General features: G+C 38.5%; 1 protein-coding gene across 9 annotated transcripts in view; it reads left to right on the top strand.

Moving 5' to 3' along the window:
* The window catches only part of beta-Spec (spectrin beta chain), a 75915-nt gene that overhangs the window by 35738 nt on the left and 15733 nt on the right, over nucleotides 1-24444 (top strand). For 5 of the 9 annotated variants that reach the window (XM_074182085.1, XM_074182081.1, XM_074182083.1 and 2 more), the window contains 7 exons: nucleotides 684-4819; nucleotides 4873-5272; nucleotides 6539-7898; nucleotides 8584-8800; nucleotides 10967-11587; nucleotides 18974-19151; nucleotides 23328-23411. In XM_074182085.1, coding sequence (XP_074038186.1) covers nucleotides 684-4819; nucleotides 4873-5272; nucleotides 6539-7898; nucleotides 8584-8800; nucleotides 10967-11587; nucleotides 18974-19151; nucleotides 23328-23411 — 6996 coding nt within the window. Of the gene's footprint in view, nucleotides 1-683; nucleotides 4820-4872; nucleotides 5273-6538; nucleotides 7899-8583; nucleotides 8801-10966; nucleotides 11588-18973; nucleotides 19152-21506; nucleotides 21558-23327; nucleotides 23412-24444 lie in introns of all 9 variants that reach the window. The other 4 variants (XM_074182087.1, XM_074182084.1, XM_074182086.1 and 1 more) reach the window with 3 other exon arrangements.

Here is a 24444-nt window from a genome sequence, read left to right as displayed (position 1 = left end):
TTTTTCATTAGGAACTCCTTTTACACTATCGAAGAATATAAACTATGCCGCATGTATTGCTATAGCAATGAGCTATTATGTAGGTACATTTTCTTAAAAATCTAGTTTTTCATCATATATCTGTTTTGAGTAATTTTTAGCACTGCTTCATATATATATGAAAAAAAGCTGTATTATGATGGTCTCACTATGCTAGTGTTATAAAAAAAATACTGTACATGTATTGTAACTGTATATGGTCGTGTATATGTAAGTTGAGACTTGCTTGAACGAATTGTTCTTGTAGATAATTTGATTTATAGCTAGTCTTCAAGTATGCCCATTTGTTTATGTACATTGGCAATATGCAATAAAATGAGAACGATTTATCATAAATTAATTAACGGTAAAATAATTTTGTCAATCCTTTGACCATTCAAAGAAACTAATTTTAACTGTATAATACTTTATCTCATAAAATTTGGTCCCTTGACATATTGTTTTCAATATTGTTTTCAGAACTAATTCTGCATAAATTTACTTCAAAAAGGGAAAATATTTCTCCTAACGATGTAGTTAAATATCACTATAATAGTGGTGACTATTTCTAAATAATATTGTATGACGCCAGCTCTTTCAATGTGATTAAAGGAATACAGCTGTTATTACGCTGATTGGTCTATTTATATTGTTTTACATTTCAGATGAAAGAGAAAGCGTACAAAAGAAGACCTTCCAAAAATGGGTGAATTCTCACCTGGTCCGGGTGAATTCCCGGATAGGCGATTTGTATTGCGACCTGCGCGACGGCAAAAACCTAATAAAACTCCTAGAAGTATTATCCGGCGAGCGTTTGCCCAGACCCACCAAAGGAAAAATGCGAATTCACTGCCTGGAAAACGTCGACAAAGCACTTCAGTTCCTTCGCGAACAGCGCGTTCACCTAGAAAACATGGGCTCCCACGATATAGTAGACGGAAATCCCCGTCTGTCCCTCGGTCTCATCTGGACGATAATCCTCCGCTTCCAAATCCAAGACATTACCATCGAAGAAACGGACAACCAAGAAACGAAATCGGCCAAAGACGCTCTTCTGTTGTGGTGCCAAATGAAAACTGCCGGCTACCACAACGTCAACGTGAGGAACTTTACCACATCGTGGCGCGACGGTCTCGCCTTTAACGCCATCATCCACAAGCACCGTCCTGACTTGGTGCATTTCGATAAACTATCAAAATCTAACGCCATCCACAACCTGAACAACGCGTTCAACGTAGCCGAGGATAAGTTGGGGTTGACGAAGCTTCTGGACGCCGAAGATGTGTTCGTAGACCAACCAGATGAAAAATCCATCATCACATACGTAGTTACTTATTACCATTACTTCAGCAAGATGAAGCAGGAGACCGTTCAAGGAAAAAGAATCGGTAAAGTGGTCGGCATCGCCATGGAGAATGATAGGATGATCAAGGAGTACGAGTCGCTGACTAGCGACTTGCTGGCTTGGATCGAAAGTACCATTCAAGCTCTTGGCGACAGGGAGTTCGCCAACAGTCTAGTGGGCGTGCAAGGACAGTTGGGTCAGTTCAACAACTACCGCATCGTAGAGAAGCCGCCCAAGTTTGTAGAGAAGGGCAACCTGGAGATCCTGCTCTTCACGTTGCAGTCAAAAATGAGGGCGAACAACCAACGTCCGTACACGCCGAAAGAGGGTAAGATGATATCGGATATCAACAAAGCATGGGAGCGCTTGGAGAAGGCCGAACACGAGAGAGAACTAGCACTCAGAGAGGAGCTGATTCGCCAAGAGAAACTTGAACAACTAGCCGCTAGGTTCAACAGAAAGGCTAGCATGCGAGAGACTTGGTTGAGCGAAAACCAGAGGCTCGTATCCCAAGACAATTTCGGACAGGACTTGGCCGCAGTCGAAGCTGCCGCTAAGAAACACGAAGCCATCGAAACTGACATATTCGCATACGAGGAAAGAGTCCAAGCCGTTGTATCAGTTGCTCAGGAATTGGAAACCGAAAAATACCATGACATGGAGAGAATCAACGCCAGAAAAGACAATGTACTAAGACTTTGGAATTACTTACTGGAATTGCTTAGAGCGCGTAGAAACCGACTAGATTTATCATTACAATTACAACAAACCTTCCAAGAAATGCTGCACATACTCGATGCCATGGAGGAATTGAAAGTTCGTCTCCTTACCGACGACTACGGGAAACACCTCATGGGAGTCGAAGATCTCCTGCAGAAACACAACCTCCTCGAAGCTGACATCAATATCTTGGGCGACAGAGTCAAGGGAGTCGCCAGTCAATCGCAGAGGTTCGTCGACGTGGACAATGAAGAGAGTTACAGACCGTGCGACCCCGCTCTAGTTCTGGAGAGGGTCCAACAACTGGAAGAAGCTTATGCTCAGTTGGTGAGGCTGGCCGTGGAGAGGCGGTCGAGACTGGAAGAGAGCAAGAAGTTGTGGCAGTTCTACTGGGACATGGCCGACGAAGACAACTGGATCAAGGAGAAGGAGCAGATCGTTTCTACTTCCGATATCGGGCATGATCTGTCCACCGTTAATTTGCTTTTGAGCAAGCACAAGATTTTAGAGAACGAATTATCTTCTCACGAACCCCAACTGGAGGCAGCTCTCGGCGTAGGGGAAGAGTTAATCAGTGGCGGTCACTTCGGAGCGGAAAAGATTCAGGAGAGATTGAACGAGATACGAGATGCCTGGAAGCATCTTCTTGACTTGGCAGCCTACCGCAGAAAGCGCCTCGAGGAGGCAGTCAAGTATCACCAACTTTTCGCTGATGCTGACGATATCGATATTTGGATGTTGGACACACTGAGACTCGTTTCCAGTGAGGATGTGGGACGGGATGAAGGAAATGCCCAATCCCTTCTGAAGAAACACAAAGACGTTACTGAGGAACTTAAGAACTATGTCAGCGTCATCAATGTTCTCCACCAGCAGGCAGAAGATCTCGGACCCGAAGTCGCCAATTCGCCCGAAGTATCGCAGAGACTGGCTTCTATAGATAACCGCTACAAGGAACTCCTGGAATTGGCTAAACTCAGGAAACAGCGCCTACTTGATGCTTTATCGCTGTACAAACTCCTGTCTGAAAGTGACGGTGTCGAGCAATGGATCAATGAGAAAGACCGAATGCTGCAGACGATGATACCCGCGAGGGACATCGAAGACGTAGAGATCATGAAGCACCGTTACGACGGATTCGAGAAGGAAATGAATTCTAACGCTTCCCGCGTAGCCGTAGTGAATCAATTAGCGCGACAGTTGTTGCACGTAGAACATCCTAACTCGGAACAGATCACTGCCAAGCAGAATCACCTCAACCAAAAGTGGGCGGAGCTTCGGGAAAAGGCAGAAGCTAAAAAGGAGGAGCTCAACTCTGCTCACGGCGTTCAAACGTTCCACATTGAGTGTCGCGAGACCACTACATGGATCGAAGACAAAATCCGCATTCTTCAAACGACTGATAGCTTGGAGATGGATCTTACTGGTATTATGACCCTTCAGCGCCGTCTATCGGGCATGGAACGCGACTTGGCCGCGATTCAGGCGAAACTCACCTCACTCCAGAAGGAGGCAGACGCGATCGAAGCGGAACATCCGGAAGAAGCCGCCGTTATAAGAGAACGAATCAAGCAGATCCAGATCATCTGGGAGCGGTTAACGCAGATGTTGAAAGAACGCGACTCGAAACTGGAAGAAGCTGGTGACCTCCACAGGTTCCTTCGGGACTTGGATCACTTCCAGACTTGGCTCACAAAGACTCAAACCGATATCGCCTCTGAAGATACCCCGAGTTCGTTGTCTGAAGCTGAGAAACTTTTGTCGCAGCACCAGGCTATTCGGGAGGAGATCGATAACTACACTGATGATTACACCAAGATGATGGAGTATGGAGAAAAGATTACGGCCGAGCCGAGCACTCAAGACGATCCTCAATACATGTTCTTGCGCGAACGTCTGAAGGCACTCAAGGACGGCTGGGCGGAAATCCACCAGATGTGGGAGAACAGGCAGCAGTTGTTGAGCCAATCGCTTAGTTTGCAACTTCTCGATAGGGACGCCAGACAAGCCGAGGTCATCCTCAACCAACAAGAACACACGCTCGCCAAAGACGAAACTCCAGCCACTCTTGAACAAGCGGAGAACCTTCTCAAGCGCCACGAAGCGTTCCTCGCCACAATGGAGGCGAACGACGACAAAATCAACAGCGTGGTCGAGTTCTCGCGTAGGCTCTCAGACGAAGGTCACTTTGCTTCAGACAAGGTCGCCAAACGGGCAGATAGCATCGACGAGCGTCGCCTGGCTAATAGAGACAAAGCTCAAGCCCTTTTGGAACAACTCCGCGATCAGCTGGAGCTGCATCAGTTCCTGAGAGACTGCGACGAGCTGGGCGAATGGATACAAGAAAAGCACATTACCGCTCAGGACGAGACGTATAGATCTGCCAAAACGGTGCACTCGAAATGGACAAGGCATCAAGCTTTCGAGGCAGAGATCGCCGCAAACAAGGAACGTCTTCACAATTTGCAGAAAGCGGCCGAAGAACTGGCCAAGGAGAAACCCGAATACGCTAGTCACATTCAACCCAAGATCGAGGAAATGATGGACCAATTTGACGTTTTGGAACAGACGACCAAGGAGAAAGGTGAACGCCTATTTGACGCTAACCGCGAAGTACTTATCCATCAGACTTGCGACGACATCGACTCTTGGATGAACGACCTCGAGAAACAAATAGAAAGTGACGATACCGGCTCGGACTTGGCATCCGTTAACATTCTCATGCAGAAACAACAGGTTTGTATTTTGGTTTCTGGTGAAGTAGAAAAGTTAAACGTTGATCTTTTCAGATGATCGAAACCCAGATGGCTGTCAAAGCTCGCCAAGTGGGCGAACTGGAAAAGCAGACTCAGCATCTGCAAACTGCGACTCCGGAGAAGGATATGCAGGAAATCAAGGTGAAGAAGACCAGGGTGGAAGAACGATTCCAGCAACTGAAACAACCCCTTCTGGAAAGGCAGAGGATATTGGAGAAGAAGAAGGAAGCTTTACAGTTCAGAAGGGACGTTGAAGAGGAGCTATTGTGGATCGCAGAGAAGATGCCTCAAGCTTTGGCCACCGAATACGGAAACAGTCTCTTCCAGGTGCATATGCTTGAGAAGAAGACACAGTCTTTGCAGACGGAAGTGGATAATCATGAACCTAGGATTAACACCGTCTGTCACAACGGCCAGAAACTCATTGATGAAGGTAAGTGATCTATTATAAGTTAATCGGGGATTCATTGTTACTTTTTTGTTATCTCTGAAAAGCGGCATTCTTCATTTTCTCTGTAAAACTGTACTTTCGTGCATACTTGATTTTTTATTTCATGCAGTTATCTTTTAGTGCAGTAATAATCAAACTCAACAACAGCTGCACAATCAAAATTGTTTTATAAATTAAAAATCAAATATTGGATCCACAGGAATCCTTATTGAAATCGCTTCAGTATATAAAATATGCTATTGATTTTGTTGACAAATTGTGTCATCTATTTCAATGATTATTTCACTGTTATTGATACACTGTCAATATTAGAATAAACCTATCAAGATTTAAAAAATACAAGTATATCATCAAACTATTCAACGAAAGTAATTTTTTGTGGAGGAAAAATCAGTTTTTTATCAACCTTTTGACATCTTTACTTCTTTGACATCTGTCGAAGAAGTAAAGGAATAAACTATCAAAAAAGGAATAACTGCGAATATATTCGAATTTTTTATCCATTTCTGAAGACGAAGGCAGATTTTGGCCTACGAAACGTAAAAGATTGTGGAAGGTAACATACCCAAAAAAGGTCGATAAAAAACTCATTAAACTAATCACATAATTTTAATAAAAACCAGTATCATGTCTCTAAAACAGATCCAAATTTCTATAAATAAACTTACGTATTTGAAAATGGTATATGGAAAACACATATGGGTGAATATTATATAAACAAATTTCTATACCTTACTGTTTATGTCAGTTACGTAGTACAGCTGAAAGGCCCCTTTTCTAACAAATGCAGTCTATTATCTCATACGTTAACTAGCCTGGAGTTGCTCACAGCATGTTATACAATCCTTGTGACAGGAGACAATGTTTACCAAAGGATCATTTGAAAGTTTCTCTGGGTATTCTAACCTTAGCTTCCAACTACATCCACAGAAGTCATTTACTTGAAATACTCTCACAGAGTAATGAAAGCAGAATACAGACCTGAGTTGATAGGAATCAAGATGTTCAATAAATTGACAAAAAATGTTAAAAAACCCCCACATAAGTTGATTTTAGAAGATCTGTAAAACAGTTATTGCTAAGTGATGAAGATTTCACTGCAAGTTTCAGCCCAATTTGAATTTATTATCTTCTTTTATAATTTGTCTTACTCTGATCAATTGTGTAATCTCCATCAGCCATAAAACTTTGAGCTGATTATTTCTCTTATTTATATAAAAACCAATAAACCAACCATCTCCTTCTCAGGTCACGAAGACGCGACCGAGTTCAGCCGGCTGATAAATGAGCTCCATAAGGCGTGGCAAGAACTGAAAGACGCAATCGACAGACGACGCGAAAATCTACTCAGAAACGAACGCGCTCAGCAATACCTCTTCGACGCTAACGAGGCTGAGAGCTGGATGAGCGAACAAGAACTCTACATGATGGTTGAGGACCGTGGCAAAGACGAAACGTCGGCTAGAAACTGCATGAAGAAACACGAAAGCCTTGAAGCTGCTGTTGAAGCCTACGCCGATACGATAAGGTCTCTGGGAGAAACAGTACGCGCCTTGGCAGCCGAAGGTCACCCCTTAGCAGAACAGGTGGCCGTGAAACAGTCTCAGCTGGATAAGTTGTATGCCGGCCTCAAGGACTTGGCGGGCGAGAGGAGAGCCAAGCTGGACGAGGCTCTGCAACTGTTCCTGCTCAGTCGCGACGTCGGAGATTTGGAACAATGGATCGCCGATCGGGAAGTGGTGGCGTCCTCTCACGAGCTAGGCCAAGACTACGATCATGTGACTCTGCTGTGGGAGCGTTTCAAAGAGTTCGCTCACGAGACAGAGACCGTCGGCAGCGAGCGAGTAGCTGGAGTAAACGACGTAGCTGATCAATTAATAGCCGCAGGACACTCTGACTCGGCCGTCATAGCGGAATGGAAGGACGGCCTCAACGAAGCCTGGCAGGATCTCCTCGAACTGATCGAGACGCGCACGCAGATGCTCGCCGCTTCCAGGGAGCTGCACAAGTTCTTCCACGACTGCAAGGACGTCCTCAGCCGTATCGTCGAGAAGCAGGTCGCGATGTCAGACGAGCTAGGCAGAGACGCTGGCTCAGTAAACGCACTACAGCGTAAGCACCTGAACTTCCTGCAGGATCTGCAGACGCTGCATTCGCAGGTGCAGCAGATCCGCGAGGAGTCGGCCAAACTACAGGCCAGTTACGCCGGCGACAGGGCGAAAGAGATTACAAACCGCGAGCAAGAGGTAGTGGCTGCATGGGCGTCTCTGCAGCTGGCCTGCGACCAGCGGCAGAGCAAGCTAGCCGACACCGGCGACCTCTTCAAGTTCTTCATTCTCGTCAGGACCCTGATGCAGTGGATGGATGAATGGATAAGGCAGATGAACACGAGTGAGAAACCGAGAGACGTGAGTGGGGTGGAGCTGCTGATGAACAATCACCAGACACTCAAGGCAGAAATCGAGGCGAGGGAGGACAACTTTACGGCTTGCATCTCGCTCGGCAAGGAACTGCTGAACAGGAACCACTACGCCAGTTCGGAGATCAAGGACAAGTTGGTGACTTTGACGAATCACAGGAACAGCGTGTTGAAGCGTTGGGAAGAGAGGTGAGTTTCATATGAATTATTTCTATGGAAGTAAATGAAAATGAATGGAAATAATAAAAGAAAAGTAATGCAAATTGGAAAGTAACTTGTAATTGTAATATTAGTACAGTCAGTCTAGGTTTCATATGTTGTTCATTATATGGCAACATGAAAATTTGAGGATATATACAGAGCTATTCAAATTCGTTTCTGTACATGGAGATCTCGTAAACGATAAGAACTACCAATTCTTCAGTCCACGTGGACTAATTCTTTGTGGCATAATTCCTTTGTCTTGGTTTTTTTTGGCCTTTGACTTCGCCGACACCTTTAAGATTAACTATATCGGTTACTTCGACTATACCATTAAAGATGCAACATTAAATTTTTTCAAATTGTTTATGTTATGTAAGTACTTAATTTTGCATTTAATATATGAACAAATGTTTTTCATAATCAGTAAACAACATTTCAGATACAATGTTCATATGTGTTAGGTATGCTCTAATCTATTTTGAAATTTTCATTTTATCATGTACTTAATAACAGATTTATAAAAGTCTCATGCTTGAATTTCTGTGCTGAAACTTAAATTCCCTTTTTGCATTATTTGAGTGATTGGTCAATTCAAATAAGGATTTTCGAGATCTACCGTTCTCAATAAATTGTGAACTATTACTATACTAGTTTATTTTGACTTTTACAGGTGGGAAAATTTACAACTCATCTTGGAAGTGTATCAGTTTGCACGAGATGCTGCCGTAGCAGAGGCTTGGCTGATTGCGCAGGAACCGTATCTTATGAGCCAGGAACTGGGACATACCATCGACGACGTCGAGAACTTGATCAAGAAACACGAGGCCTTTGAGAAGTCTGCGGCAGCGCAAGAAGAACGATTCAGCGCCTTGGAGAGGCTAACTACGGTGAGTTTTTGAAAAGTTTAATTTTGTATTGGCTTGTTGTTTTCGTAGTGTTTGATTTCTAGCACTGGAGAAAAGTCAGAGATATTTTTGAGTGCTTTTTGATTGTAATGATTAGAATTGACTGGTTCAATCATTACATTTGATGAGTCATTTATTCATTTATTTTCAATAAAATAATAATAATATGTCTTTATCCACCTTATATAACAACATGAAGAAACAATATAAAAAAATATTGAAGTGATTGGGCGTAGTGTCAACAAAGCTATTTTCAACCTCAACCCTCAGAATAAAAAAAACAATATATACATACAGTTTCAAATTATTATCATTCTGTTTTGTCCAAACAACACTGTCGGCATCAGAAAAGTGAGCTACTCAAATAAATGCAATTCAAAGTTTCTTTTTAATGTTTCTTATTATGTTGGATCTGAATTCACTGGGCAGGAGATTGTAGAATTTTGCTGCGTTGTATGAGAAGCTGCGAGTAAAAACAGAAGACCTGTGTTCAGGATTGACCAGCATCGACCTGCTTCTAGTGGACAAGCTATTAATTTTCGAGAAAGCCTTCAATTTGTTCATTTGTTGTTCAATTTGTTGATTTTCAAATAATAAGTTTTTAAAAAGTTTATTTTATTCAAAAACACATGTTACAGTTAGGAGGTATCAAGTCAGACTGGATTCATATAGGAATAAGAAATCCAAAACAGTCAGTATATTGCGAAAAATATCAAAGCAAGTTTTCTGCATTATTGATCATCAAATTACCAATCACCATTCATGAATATCTCTGACTTAACCTCTGAAGTGAACCTAAGCATACTTAACTAACTGATTTACTGTGTACCTTTCTATATCTTACCCAGAAGTGCATGATGAGTTCTAATTACAGAGTTTTTGAGTTTGATAATACTTCTTTTGATGATTTGTATCCAATATTTCGTCACACAACAACCAAACCGACAATATAAAAAAAAAAGTTCATTTGTAATGTTTTCATCGGTGTTCAGTCACTGTGAACTTCTCCTGTTCCGATCTAATCCAAAAAGGATCGTTTTGGTTGTGCAAAAGCAAAGAAGAACAGACCTTGAAACATGACAATTTTTGAAGATCATTTAAATCGTGGAGCACCCACATCTCAATCTTCTTGACCTTTTCAATACATTTTAAACCATCAAAAACCATATGGGGGCTGACTCCTAGTTCTTCCGCCTTCCCATATACCGTTTGTGATGACCACTAGGGTCCTCAAACCTTCATCCTGGATTACTGTAGGTCGACCACATTAAGGCTCATCTTCGAGGCTGAAATCTCTGGAAAATTTGGTAAAAAATTAACAGCACAGAGTACAAAACTTTGGAAACAATCTAATATCTTTATTTTAATAGTTTATTTTTCTCAAACTATTCAAGAGCTTGGAACCTTGTGTGTTGTTCACAAAATCAAACAGTTCAGGTGATGACCTCAGTATTTAAATGATGGTGTCCAACATAGTTTATATCATATGTGTCCAGCCTATCATAATATCATCTGCTAAATCTTTAATATAGAAATTAACAGTAGCGGATCCGCTATGGAATATCCAACTTGAAAGTTTGATTTTGGAAGGCTACTATATCAGTTATTTGTTGTCAATTTTGCAAACAAGATAAGAGCTGGTTCTCTTTTGTTGGATCTTCCATCACTGACTCTTATAACATTACACAGCTTTCTGTGAAATCGTTAACAAAATAGTATGAGGCTTTTTTTTAGAGAATTTAGTCGTTTTGTGATATTTCTTATTATCACATAGTTCTTGCAGATATTTTTATGATAAATAAAAAAGTATTGAACCTTTTGACATGTTGATGTAAAATTTCTGAAAAGTTGATGAAAACTTCCATGAAAAATGATAAGTGGTGAATTTGTAGAGAATGAAGGTTATTTATTTAAAATCTTCTACTCAATTTTTTCAAATGCACAGATTTGATTGCTCTGATTTCAGAGTTGTTCTTCATGATAAAGGTCTAGTAAGAAAAATCTATAATTCTATCAACAGATTGTGTGATGAGTGTCTAATAGATATTTCTTTAGTAATACCTGCAAAAAGTTGTAACTCGTAATTCTGGCTCCTGCACTTTGAATTTTTCTGAAGTAGATGATTTTTTGTGTTGCTTTTGTTTGTAGTTAGAAAAACTTGGTGGTAGACTAGTGGGTTGTCCGGTGCATGAAATACCTATCTGTGACTATCCCATCGTTCTTCCGGAGTACGAAAGATTGAAACCTATCCTGTTCCGCGATCTAACGCCCTCCCAAACCCGTGACATTGTTATCTCCATCATTGGGAGTGTTGATAGATTCTACAAACCATTCGTCGTTTGTAGAAGAACGTTCACTATAAATGGGGTGGTTAAGGAGTACCCGGAATCTGTGTCGAAACTATACAAACAGAGAAGTTTCTTACACAAGAAACCCACTCCAAGTAAAGTAAAGAGAAACAGGCCTAATTATTTGAAGTCTATTTCTATGTACGAGCCGGTCTGTAATGAATCTTTCGATAAGCCTTATGAGCAGTACGACTTCAAAAGCGATCTGTATGTTTGCTACAATTTTTTGATGGCCGAGCGGTATGCTTGTTACTTAGAGAACAGCGCGGTGTTGTCTAAAGGTGGGAACACTTTATCTCGGGAATTACATGCTGATAATTTATTGAACATATTTGGCAGAGTGATTAAACGTAACAACAGGGTAGGTTCCAATAAGTCTCACAGGAAGTCTTTTCCTCTGATGTCGACGACTAGTGAGTCGGTAAGTCTAAGGTTATTTTAATTGCTTTCGTTTGTGCTTGTCTTGATGAATTGCATGCCACGTTACTGTTTTGAAGCTGCAGAAAGCTGTGTTTGAGATGGGACATGTCAATAAATGCTGAAAGAATTGATTATTGTGACAGGCGGAAAGGTAAAATGTTATCGAATGCTCAAAAATAACTACACTCCAGGTATTGTAACAGATATCAGTAAATGGCTCTTCTGGTTGGTTATGAGACTTTCGATTAATACAAATAATGAAATCTAGAGAGGTTATTCGACATTATATAACTCTCTGAAACATTTACTACTGAATGGGCGTCAAAATGTTTGAATTTGAGGTTCTAAGACGTTCCACGAATAAAGTAGTTTGTTACCATTAAAAGAATATCTTTATATGAGGGTTGCCTTTTATATTTGTGGATTAGAGAACAAAAACAAATATTAATCATCAACAATCACTTTATTGTATTTCAATTGAGGTTTCTTCAGGTGTCGATAAAAACGTTCACATCGCAGTTTGGTTTTTACGTGCCGGAATAAAAAGAAGCCATTCGGTGCCAAGTCAGGACTATACGGCGGATAACTCATCAAATCGATGTTTTGAATGCTCAAAACTGCAGTTGTTTGAGCCGATGTGTGAGAGCTCACACATCGGCTCAAACCGTCTTCGGCGGTTGGTTTTCCTGATTTCTTGGAAGACAACTGACAAACTAATGGTTGTGTAGCATTCAGAATTGACTTTTCTGCGTTGTTCTAGTGGTACGGTTGCGATATGTCCAGTTTTTCCGCAAAACAGGCGACCATTTGCTTGGAAGTGCTTCGAGCGAGAACAACTTTTGTTGGATTTGGTTCATCTTGAAACACCCATACAGACGATTGCTGTTTACTTTCGGGGTCGTACGCGTTATAGACGTGTTTCGAAGCACCGTGATCGTTTTTTTTGAACATTTCCTTCGACTAATCGACACGAGCCTTTTTTTTTTGAGCGATTGACACATTGTGTGGGATCCAACGCGAACAATGTTTTTTGACAGTCAAATGTTTATGCAATATTGAATGTATGCTAGTCCCACTAATGCCTAAGGTTGTCTCAATCTCACGATAGGTCACATGACGGTCTTGCAATATCAGTTCGCGCACAGCATCAATGGTTTTTGGAACAACAACTGATTTTGGACGACCTTCAAGAAATTCGTCTTGGAGTGAACCACGACCACGATAGAATTCATCATACCATCGATAAACACTGGTCCTTGATGGAGCTTCATCGCCAAAAATTGAATTAGGTTCATCCATGCACTGTTGCTGAGTTAATCCACGTCGAAAGTTGTAAAAAATAATCTCACGAAAATATTCACGATTTAATTTCATTTTTGGGTCGAAATAAATCTTTTAAGTCTGTAAACAACACAAACTCGCGCGTATGTCAAAACGTTCTACAACATTAGGGTTGCCAAATCCCGAAACATAAAAGGCAACCCTCGTACTTAAAATACAGCTAACTGTTTAAAAATGGATGCCAAACCTTCAATATATGTTGAAAAAAGAAATATCAGTTCAATAATAATAATAGCTATTCATACCATCATAGGAACAGCACAAAAATCTATATTTTTGAAATAACAACTTGAAAAAATGTAGCAATACATTGTTTTAGTTTTTGTGAACTTTGTATAGTTTATTTTTTAATGACTAAAATTTCCTTACAATATATCATCATTAATCATCATCATCATGAATATTACTGGAGTTTTTTCCCAACACCAAAATATTATTTCAACACCTCGACAAGTGTTTCGATCACTAAGTGATCATCTTGAAGAGGAAGATCGAAGGTTCCAAACAATGCATCACAAGTGTGGTTCCGGTTCTACTTCTCATAATCATCTGTGTACAGAGTTATTCTTTTTGAAATTGATTGCTTCCTTCCTTTCTTTGAAAGATTCCCAAATTGTTTCGTATCAAGATGAAATAGTAGAAAGCCAAAACTTTCTTTCCCGAAAAATTATTAAGACTGATTAAATTTATTCTACATTTGTGTTCGACGCCACGAAAAACACGATTGAATTCCTAAGTTTGCTAATATTCTCGATCAATCTCCGATTACATGCTAATTTCCATAACTCTGACGGCTGGCTGAAACGCTGAAATAATCTCTGGAGTCGGGATGTATAAACCTCTGAATAAAACTAGCCACTCGCGTCAGTAAGGGGGGTTGTAAACCCACAGCACTTAGGCCACATGTGACCCATTGTACATCCTTCCGAGAAGGTGTCCTCCTAGGTCATCGTCCATCCAGGTCTCTAAGAGACATCTCCTTCATATCGGCAGGTGTAGGCCAAGACTCGCCGAACACACACTCTCTTATTGACGAAACTCCTTGCACTCGCATAGGACATGCATGACAGTATCATCTTCCTGTTCACACATCCTGCATAGAAGTGTGTCCACTAGCCCCATATTGTGGAGGTGTTTCCTTAGTTGACACTGGCCAGTCAGAAATCCTAATATTAAGCGTAGATTTTTCCTGGTCATCGTCAGACATTTCTTCGGCGCCAGCTTCCCAGGGTCGCTCAAAGTCACCAGGCCGTAGATGCCACTGGGTCCAAAAATTTTTAGTCTAGCCGCTTCCTTGGCTGAAGACTCGGCAATATGATTACCTTTACTCCTGTCGTACCCTTTAACCCACCTCAGGATAATGTTATTATCTACCGAGGCTTTGGCTAAATCTTGGTGACACTCTAGTACTAGTCCTGAGGTTATACGTTGTCTCTTCAAGGCTAATAGGGCTTGTCTGCGGTCACTGCAGATTGTTATGTTTTTGCCAGAAATTCCTTTCCTAGTTATTTCTTTTGTGGCGATTGAGATACCAGCCAGTTCTGTTTGGACCACGCTGGTATTTCTTTCCATTCCCCACTTAATCCTTAGGCTAAGTGATCTGGAGTACACTCCACATCCTGAGCCTTCTTTGGTTTTTGAGCCGTCTGTATACATATATGCGTATTGCATTTGTAGCATCTGACTCTGTGTTCTGTTTTATTTGTATTTTGTAGGGTTTAGTAAACACAAACCTGGGTTCAATTGAATCACTGTTGCCTGCAGCAGAGGTAGCGCAGTAAGCGCTTCCCGCCATAGGCCCAGCCTCAATTGACCCATTCCTACTTCGAGGTTTACACCAGTCGTGCGCAATCGTACCATGACCATTAACTCATCCTCCTTAACGTACAGGTCCAGAGGGGTCAGACCCGTAATTAATTCCATTGTCGCGGTTGGTTGTTTTCATGGCTCCTGTGATGTTTAAACAAGCCAGTCGCTGTATTGAATATACTTTTTGGATGGCCGTTGCTTGTAGAACTTTCGGTCCCCATGTGATGGCTCCGTACGTTAACATAGGTCTTATTATTGCAGTGTAGATCCAGGTGACCACACGGGGTGAAAGACCTCATGCGCGTCCCACTGTCCTCCGACACTGCTCATAAACCACATATGCTCTTTTTGCTCTACTCTGTAGGTGAGAGTTCCATGTTAGCTTCCTGTCGAGGATAGTACCAAGGTATTTTATGTCTTCAGAGAAGTTTATTTTGCTTTTGAAGATTCCGGTAGGTGAGAGTTCCACGTTAGCTTCCTGTCAAGGATAGTACCAAGGTATTTTATATCTTCAGAGAAGTTTATTTTGCTTTTGAAGATTCCGGGAGGTTTTAAGCCCGATAAACATCTTTACTTTCTTCTTACTTCAATATGGTTGAATCACTCTGTATGTAGGTATTTTACTTTTATTGAGAAGTCCTCATTTTTGTGGTTTTTTTTGAATTAAAAAACACACACAAAAACATCTGAATTGTTTCGGTAAATTCAGTAGATATGATGAGCAGTAGCTCTGTGACGAAAATGGGTTTTTACAGTAGAATCTGAAGATTTGAGATCCACCCAAAGAAAAACTGATCTGATTCGACAACTGATCTGTAAACAGACGATCGGTGTTCATTTTACTAGGTAGTTTGACAAAATACGAATTAAAAAGTAGGTTGAATCTATTGCAAGTTGACATCGACCAATTCAAATAATAGGAGTAGTTTTTCACAATACCTACAGAAAATACCGCTAAAAATTCAATCACCGAGTTCACGTATATAATAGCCCAGGATATAATCCGAAGTAAAATGGAAAATAATTGCGCTTGTTGTATGGAGAAGCTAAATGAGTATTATTGCATACGCTGCTTGAAAGTGTACCATTTGAGGTGTTTGAACAAACTGAAAGATTTCATATTATTGGATGGTCATAAAATTTACTGCTCACAAGAATGCAAAGACAAGCCTCCAGAAACATTGACTTCCCGCAGTGAATTGCACATTGAATTGGATGACCGGAGTGAAGTTGAAACAGAAAGGCTTATTCATTCGATACACCATAGAATCGAGGAATTAGAAAGAGATGCTAGGGAAAAAGACGGTTTGTTGAATAAGCTCCAAGCTGACCTGCTAGAAACCGAAGAAGGAACACTGAGCGAAACTAACCAAATGATAATAGATAGGTTGTTGGAGAAATTGAAAGAAAAAGATGATACGATCGATAAATTAAATGACGAACTTCGGGCGAGCAAGATGAACACATACAAGTCTAAAGATAGCGTCTCTTTCTTGAAGCGGACGAAGAAGCCAAGTTTACGTACCGTTTCTAGCGTAGTCAATGACGGTGGTGACATTCCATGCGTTGACGAAAATGGAGAAAGGAAAAGGATTGTTGCTGTATTTGGAGATGAGAGTGCAGAAGACTTGACAGGGCCCTTACGACAGTGTTTAAGTTTTTGGAACTATCCTCGTGTGATGAATTACGGTGAGAAGGGATGCACTCGTGATTATATAGTAGATTACATCATAAAGCTCTCAAAATCGATTTCGATGAAATTCAACGCGGTCGTCTCGTTGAATTTGGATTACACCAAGTGGCTCGACATGCACGCCGTTGACATACTGTCCTCGCTCGGTAAACACGTCTATCTTTTTTTGTGTATCAAGGGCCGATGTCTGATTCAGCTTTATGAAATCAAGAAAAGGGTCGAGCTGTTCAATATCATCTCTAGAAATAAGGTTGTGATAATTTGTGAATTTCAAGACGATTTGGGGTACGAGTACAGAGAACTGTCGCTGTGTGATCATCTGGCCGCTCATATCAGCCATCCGGAATTATCGTCGCAAGAGCAAATTGATGTTTTCAAAAGGAGAGTAGTAAGTTGTGAATTATCCCCAAACACCTCTAAAGCAAAATTTCATCTATACTCTGTCCAACTAAGCATCTAAGCAACATAATGTTTTGAGTCCTCCAAAACATTATCATGCACAGTGCACGTGAGCTCCCAGACAAGGCTGCTTGTACAGAGTCGCACTAAGGAACGACCGAAATATTATTTTTTTAATAATATGCGGCTGGATATAGGAACATTTTCTAGATGGAGTGTAGGGCACAAATTAGCAGTTTCTTCGGCCGTGTCATTACTTGATTTTATTTTTAATTCAAATTTTAAAATACCACAGGCGTTAAAACGTAACTGACCACTCCGACACCGTAACAATGAATTCCGCCAGCCGATTGCAGTTGAATCTGATTAGCCAACGTAAAAAGGCTTGTTTATCTTAACCAATAGATGCAAATGCAACTCTCAAGCTTCTTGGACTTTATATTGAAAACACTGATATCATATCGTTTTCTTGAAACTGATACATTCCCTGATGATTATAATAATAATATTTATTCACCATTTGTGATACATAGCGTATATATGGTAGGTCAATGATTATTTACAAAAAACAGTACGTCACTTATGAATAAAATTATGGAATCAAAGCTTAACTAAAAATTAATATTTGCATATACAAAGGTATAGGTACATATATATATATATATATATATATATATATATATATATATATAAAATGCTAATTAAAAAATGTGGCGATTTTGCTTGCCGTAGTCAAATAAATATACATATGTATATATTTACATATATACATATATATTTACAAACATGTACACACATATTAAAAAAAAACGATAAAATCGCCAGTCAGAACACTGAAACTAAAGCAAAACAGCAAGTGAAAATTTAGAACGATTATATATCTTATTATTCTTCTGTGATAGAATCCTCTAAATATTCCTTATGACTGTAGTAACATAAGTTTTTAACTTTCTTGCTGAACAAAATTGAAGAATTCAACCTCTTTATAGAAAGTGGCAGTCTGTTATAAAAATTTATGGCATTATATAATGGAGATTTTTTGAAATGATCACTCTTATGTGAAGGGACCCTCAGAGCAGTAGCATGCCGAGTATCACGACCGTGAATTGCTCAAGTCAAGGTTCCAGTGCACAAAAATGACACATTTCATTATATAAATTGCGGGTGCAGTCAACAAGCGTTCTCTTTTGAAAACGGGTCTACAACTTTCTTGGTACCCCAGGTTGAATATCAATCTTATCAGTCGTTTTTGAGAGATGAAAACTCTAGAAAATTCCTTTGCACATCCCCAAGCCATTATGTTGAAACTAATGTTGGAGTATGCATTCGCAAAGTAAACATTTAGTAAACCAAACCTATCTAAACAATGTTTTAACTGTTTGATCGAATAATAACCGGAATGAAGTTTACTGCACACTTTTTGTATGTGACTTCTCCAGGTGAAATTCTCATCTAAAATAGTTCCAAGAAATCGACTCAAATTCGAATTCGAAAAATCTGTTCATGATGCCATGAAAAATTTTATCATTGATAGTTCTTCTTACCTCACATCAAATCATTAAATCGTTGTTGTTTCTGGGTCGATTGCGAACTCCCGAGACACCCACTTTGAACAGAGCTTTCGCGTACTCAAATATTCATGCACGGTATATCCAACACATTCCTTTGATATATTTTGATCCTCATCTTTCTAGATTAATTTCACTTTGGGTTATCCAAAATTATTTTGAGGACTATTTTATGTTTTGGTCGGTAACAGCCTCTTTGAGGCGTCTACTGCGTGCGTCGTCCTCGGTGCTCATTTCATATAGTTTAAATTCAGCAAACCTCTTCTGATTTTCCTGGTGCAAAGTCAGAATAATGTTTATCAAGCCAAACCTTAGCTTACGCAGTATTCATTTTCACCTGAAAACATTGCTTTATTAACACACGAAATTCCTTTTTATTCCGTTCTAACTAACAAAAGTTGTTTCACTCAAAATGTTTTATCCCACAAACTAATAGTCCTGTAGCTGTGAAATATCTACATGTATCTTTTGAAGGTCAGGGTTAACTGAAATACGAGTGGCATGTCCCATTTTGAAGAAGCTTTTTATCTTTCAATGAAAAAACCATTTTCCTTAAATTTGGTTATTTCTGCCCTAGTTTGAACTGAGGGAAATCAAGAGGAAACAAGAAGCCGCCCAAGCCGAAGAACGAGCAAGGCGAGAGAAAGAAGAAGCTGAAAGGTTGGCAGCTCTCGCTGCAGCACAACCGAAGGAGATCGAACAAATCACTACAGACCGACCCGATTCGAGTGCGCAAGCTGTGGAGGAACGACCAGGTAAGAAACTTTTTTTCGAACTGTATTTAATTATACAACTATACGATTCAAACCAATGTTATTGGAGGTTTTGAAAGTTTTTGTAGGGAGCATACAAAGTAGCAATCGCGATTTTCGATTCTCAACTGGGATCCTGTTGGAATTATTTTTTGAAAATCACATTTTGAAAAAATTGAATATATCACATGAATATGATACATAAGCCTCATCTCAAATATCGGACACACTTTTTATTTAATTGATTTCAATTCAGAAACCAACTTTGTATAAATACGTTTTTAATAGAGAATTTTATGTAACATTGGGTAATTGTGTGGAATTTCATATCTGTTTTAATTTATTCCGTCTATATGAGTTATGATTCACTTATTCAAAAAACACTTTATTGTGAGATGTTCGCTAAATGATTTTATAAAAACGCAACACGTGTTTCACCATACAATGGCCCCCTTCACCATACAATAACCCTTCGAGGACGGAATTAATTTTTTTTTGAAAAAAACAAACTTTTATGGAAAAATGTATTGATTGATTTATTAAGTCTCAAGGTAAAAAAAAAAAAACGTAGGATCATGACAAAAGAAAAAAATATGATATGGTTATTTCAAGTGACCACTAGGCATCATCCAGTTCCGATGAAAGCCATAAAAACAATTTTTATTATTTTTGACACATAATCCCACATTGCACGTAGAACACTTCCAAACGTAGTGTGGTTCTCACTATGTACCCAGACTTTGTAGCCCCTTTTTATACGTTTTTTAGGTATATACTGGCGTAAGCTGTTTCTTCTTTTGTAGCGGGAATTGGAATTATATTAGCAACCTTCCAAACATCTGGAAAAATACCCTGTCCGGAGGACTCGTTGAAAATATGTTTAATTTCATCAATACAGTGTGGTATCACTAAAGAAATAATCTTGATATTTATTTTGTCAAATATACAGTTTTGGGCAAGAGCCACAAGTCAGCTTATATACTCCTGATCTATTCGGCACCAAAGTTTTGTCTTCATTGTTTTTAATAAATTTACTTAGACTATAAGCTACGTTTACCCATTTTTTCTTCAAAAATCAGGCAATATTATTGGTTAGTTCACCCAAATATGACAATGTCCTATAACTGACGTTATCGCATCTTGAATTTGGATAGACCAGGTCCATGCATTTTTTTTGTAGTTTTTTGGAAACAGGGGAGTTTATAATATTTACCTTATAACCGTTGTTAACCGCGATTTGTTCGATCAAATTCAGCTCTCTGAAAATTACTCGCAGACAGTGGAATATTCAATAGTCAGTGAAGCATACTATTGAATGCAGCAACTTTATGCTGGTACGAGTGTAAAATCGTTTGGTAAAAATCTCACAATAAAGTGTTTTTTGAATACGTTAGTTATGGATTTTCATCAACTATCGGCCAGTTCCATCATATATAGCTATGATTCAACTTATTCTATGGCTTGTATGGTCTAAGCCGCTCACATCATGGATATCTGAATTAACTCGCCTTTCAACAGAAATTGCAACAGCATCAAACTTTCATAATATTTCATATTTCAAATTGATTGAGAAAATAATTGATTGAAAGAATTTTAAGTATTTGAGACGATCCCAGTATATAGAACGCAGGTTTTTTATTCTTCAATATTTGAAAGAGTCGTCTGTATATCTTACAAAATCTCTCATACATCAGTAACTTTTGCAAAGAGTTTGTTGGAAGAAATGGGCAATTGTTATTCTCAAAATTCCTGTCAACTTGAAACATTCCCGATCAAATAGGCGAATGAACCATTGAAATTAACATTTCACTGGTATTGTTAGTTCTGAAACATTCTTTCCACAGATATAAATACAATTTATTATATATATTTGTGCATAACTTCATTGGGAGTACTTACAGCAAACATTAGAATTTGCAACATTGATGAAGGATTCCGAATTTGGACGATTTATTCCTATTCAAATGAGTTTGCATGATTTATTTGTGAATTTTATTTATAGTGAGATACACTGGAATAATATTTTTTGTGGGAAAAATTACACTAAGCAACGACAGGTAGAAATTATCTCGCGTTCAATACTACCAACTTAGGCATCTGAGATGTAGTTTTTTGGGAGTATTTTTCAAAAGATTAAAACATTGCAATTTAGTCGCTATACATCGAAGTTATGCATTGAAATGAGATGGTAATTTTGAGAGTAAAATCACACTATTTTTGAACATTTCTTCCAACAAATCAGTGCCACCATCAATTTTATAAATTTGATATCACATTTTGAGAAAATATATTTATAATCGTTATAAACAATGGGTGCCGGAATGTTCTACTATATACTTTAATACTTGATTAACGCAGCTGGGGAAAGGAAAAGGTCTTCTGTTAAAGCTGTATCATCTCCTGGTGAAGGTAAAGAGCACTGTACAAATAATGGCACTCCCCACGAGAAGGATCGTCATATTTATCTCAAAAAAAATTTCATATGGAAATGACACAGATGTAAATTGATAGTAATAAAATATTATTTTTCACTATCAGGGTACTGTGATAGTGATTTATGTAAACACTGTTGTTGTTGGTCATACAGATTTTTTGGGATATTTAAAACTGATCCTTTTTCTTAGAACACACTATATATACTGTAATTACAAATATTAGAATTCTTATTGCTGTTAACAGGTGATGGTTTCTATTGCTTTTGTTTATTGTGATTGATGATTCTTATGCAACAAATCATATTCACTTCTTTGAAATAACATTGATTGTTTTCACCATACGTAAAGTATATACTTTTCTTAGACCATGTATTATGTACATAACTTCATTTGAATTTGTTTCATCGATTCAAATAAGGTAAATAAAGTAAAGGAATGGTGGCTGAATCATTTCCTTATTAACACGTGAAGGTAAGTACATGAATGCTTTTTTTGCTTAAATGCATGCAACAGCTTGTCATCTCTGCTTCTGATTTTTTCTTTGATTTTTTTTTGTTTTTTTGTACCTTTCATTATTTGAAATGCGCAGAAACTTAATTTAGAATGAATTAGAGTGTAAGTTCAAATGTCTCATTTTACTTGACGGAAAGTAAGGTATACGATTATATCACAAGGACAGCGAAAACCGCATGGACTAATGACTAGTTGAATAAGTCAATTGTTGAAATTCCTCAACGATGTAGCGATTTCTGTCAAGATAAGTTTCCAATCGTGATTTAAAAGTTGAAGTATTAAAAGAAATTTTCACATTCGTATCAAGCTTGTTAAGAAATTTAGAATGAAAAGAGAATATTTTCAGGGAAGAAAGAAAGGAAAGAAAAACTTTTTCTTTTGTGTCCCTAATTCAGTGTTCATGTGAAAGTAGTTGTTCTCGAACTACTACTTATGTATGCCCTTCATATCTTTATGAAGATATATATGTAACAATATTTTTTTGTATTTATTTTCTTTTCTCTTTATGGAGAAATAGAAAGGCTAAAAACTTTTTCCCAAAATAAAGAATATCAAACAATATTTTTAAATTATTATGCTTTTGTACTTTTTCTATTTTCTCAGATATTTGGGTATTTAATGCCATCTAAAGTGAAGTTATTTTTTTTAATTATTCATTTATTTACAGTCGCATTGACTTATAGCGACATGTCGATATATTTATATGCTTCTTCAAGATTAAAATAATGAACCACAATTTCAATGTTGTTAGGATATCAAGGCACAAAGTAGTTTTTTGTTTTCTCCAGACAAGTCTTTTATTATTATCGTGTTACTGTAGCATTTTTCGTTGCATTCTGATTTATTTCATTTTAGAATTTTTAGCGGTAAATAAGTTGTGTCACCACAATATTCTGCTAGTTTTTCTATTAGGGTCGATTAGAGAAAATTATTTTTCAAATATGTTCTGTAGAACATTTACTTTCGAACACTTGTTTATATAATAGAAATTTTCCAAATTAACCGGGCTCAAAGAATATTTTGAACATATAATTTCATCAGCCACTAAAAAATTGTTGATTTGTTGATCTATCTTTTTGAAAATACTCGTATCATAGCAATTTCAATTTTGATTCGATGACTTTTTAACTTTTGTATCTCATATTGTAGTAGTGAAGTGTTGTAATTCTATATTTTGCACAGTAAATTTGTTGCATGATTTTTTTTATTAACGCATGAGCATGTTCTGTAGTGCATGGTGAACGCCAACCCAGACCAATGACGTTACCGACTCCAACATCGTCACCTTCTCCAAAATCACCACGCTCACAAACACGTAAGTATTTTGTTCGGTTAGTTTTGATTGTGTATCTGTTTTAGAACGATTTTCAGAAAGAAATGATCAAGTATGTTACATTTTAAAATAACCGTGTGCTACATAACCGACATGGTAATTGCCAGGAAAAATATTTTATAAATCTACTTTCTGGGATCAATTGATAGTCATGGGTGTTTTCATTATCGTTCTTTATTTTCAGAAATAAAAATTGTGAAAAATTATTAATTGACATTTAAAAATATTGAATCTTTTTTATTTACCTAGTTTTTCGATCTTATGAAGGTGGATATTTACCTGTCATTACATTTTCAAAGCAGTTGAGACAACAAATTATTACACATGCAACATCAATACCTGTCGCGGTAAAACACATACTTTTAAATAGTATCCTTCACTTATTATATAAGTAAAACATTATTAGTTGATTAATTCCTGCAGTATAAAAATTGCGTGCTTGGGATTTGATGAAGTCGACGAAGGCCGTTTTCACCTGGACCTCATTGGAAAGTCCAACAAAAAAGGATTGTTTTGGTTGCGCAAAAGCAAAAAAGAACGAACTTCGAAACGTGCGCTTTTTGACCTTTCCAATTTCTTTCAAACCATCAAAAGCGGCATGGGAGCTGACGCTTAGTTCTTCGCCATACTACGCAACGTTTGTGATGGGTCAACCTCCACCAGCGTCCTCAATTCGCCGTCATGGTCGACCACTTCGGGCCTCATCTTCGAGACTAAAATACCCGGAACGAAATTTCGCAAACCAACGTCGAACAGTTCGTTCATTAATACCATCATTGCCAAACACCTGGTTAATTTTTCGGGCCGTTTCGTAGAGGAAAACTGACCAAAAATCGCTTAAAGACATCATATAAGCTGAAATGAAGCAAAAAATCAAAAATTTAAAAAAACGACATCAATGTAGAGTAGTACAACATTCTCTATCGATCAGTATATCAGTAGAATGGATATTTATTGAATTATGGAGTCACAAAAACACGTGGCATTAAAACGGACAAAATGTTTGAACTAGCCT

The sequence above is a fragment of the Leptinotarsa decemlineata genome, unplaced genomic scaffold, assembly GCF_025532065.1.
Source record: "Leptinotarsa decemlineata unplaced genomic scaffold, Ldec_3_MD MMD2_tig00026328_RagTag_RagTag, whole genome shotgun sequence".
NCBI lineage: Eukaryota > Metazoa > Arthropoda > Insecta > Coleoptera > Chrysomelidae > Leptinotarsa > Leptinotarsa decemlineata.
The sequence above is the reverse complement of the archived record's forward strand: the minus strand, read 5'-3'. Positions and strand labels throughout refer to the sequence as shown.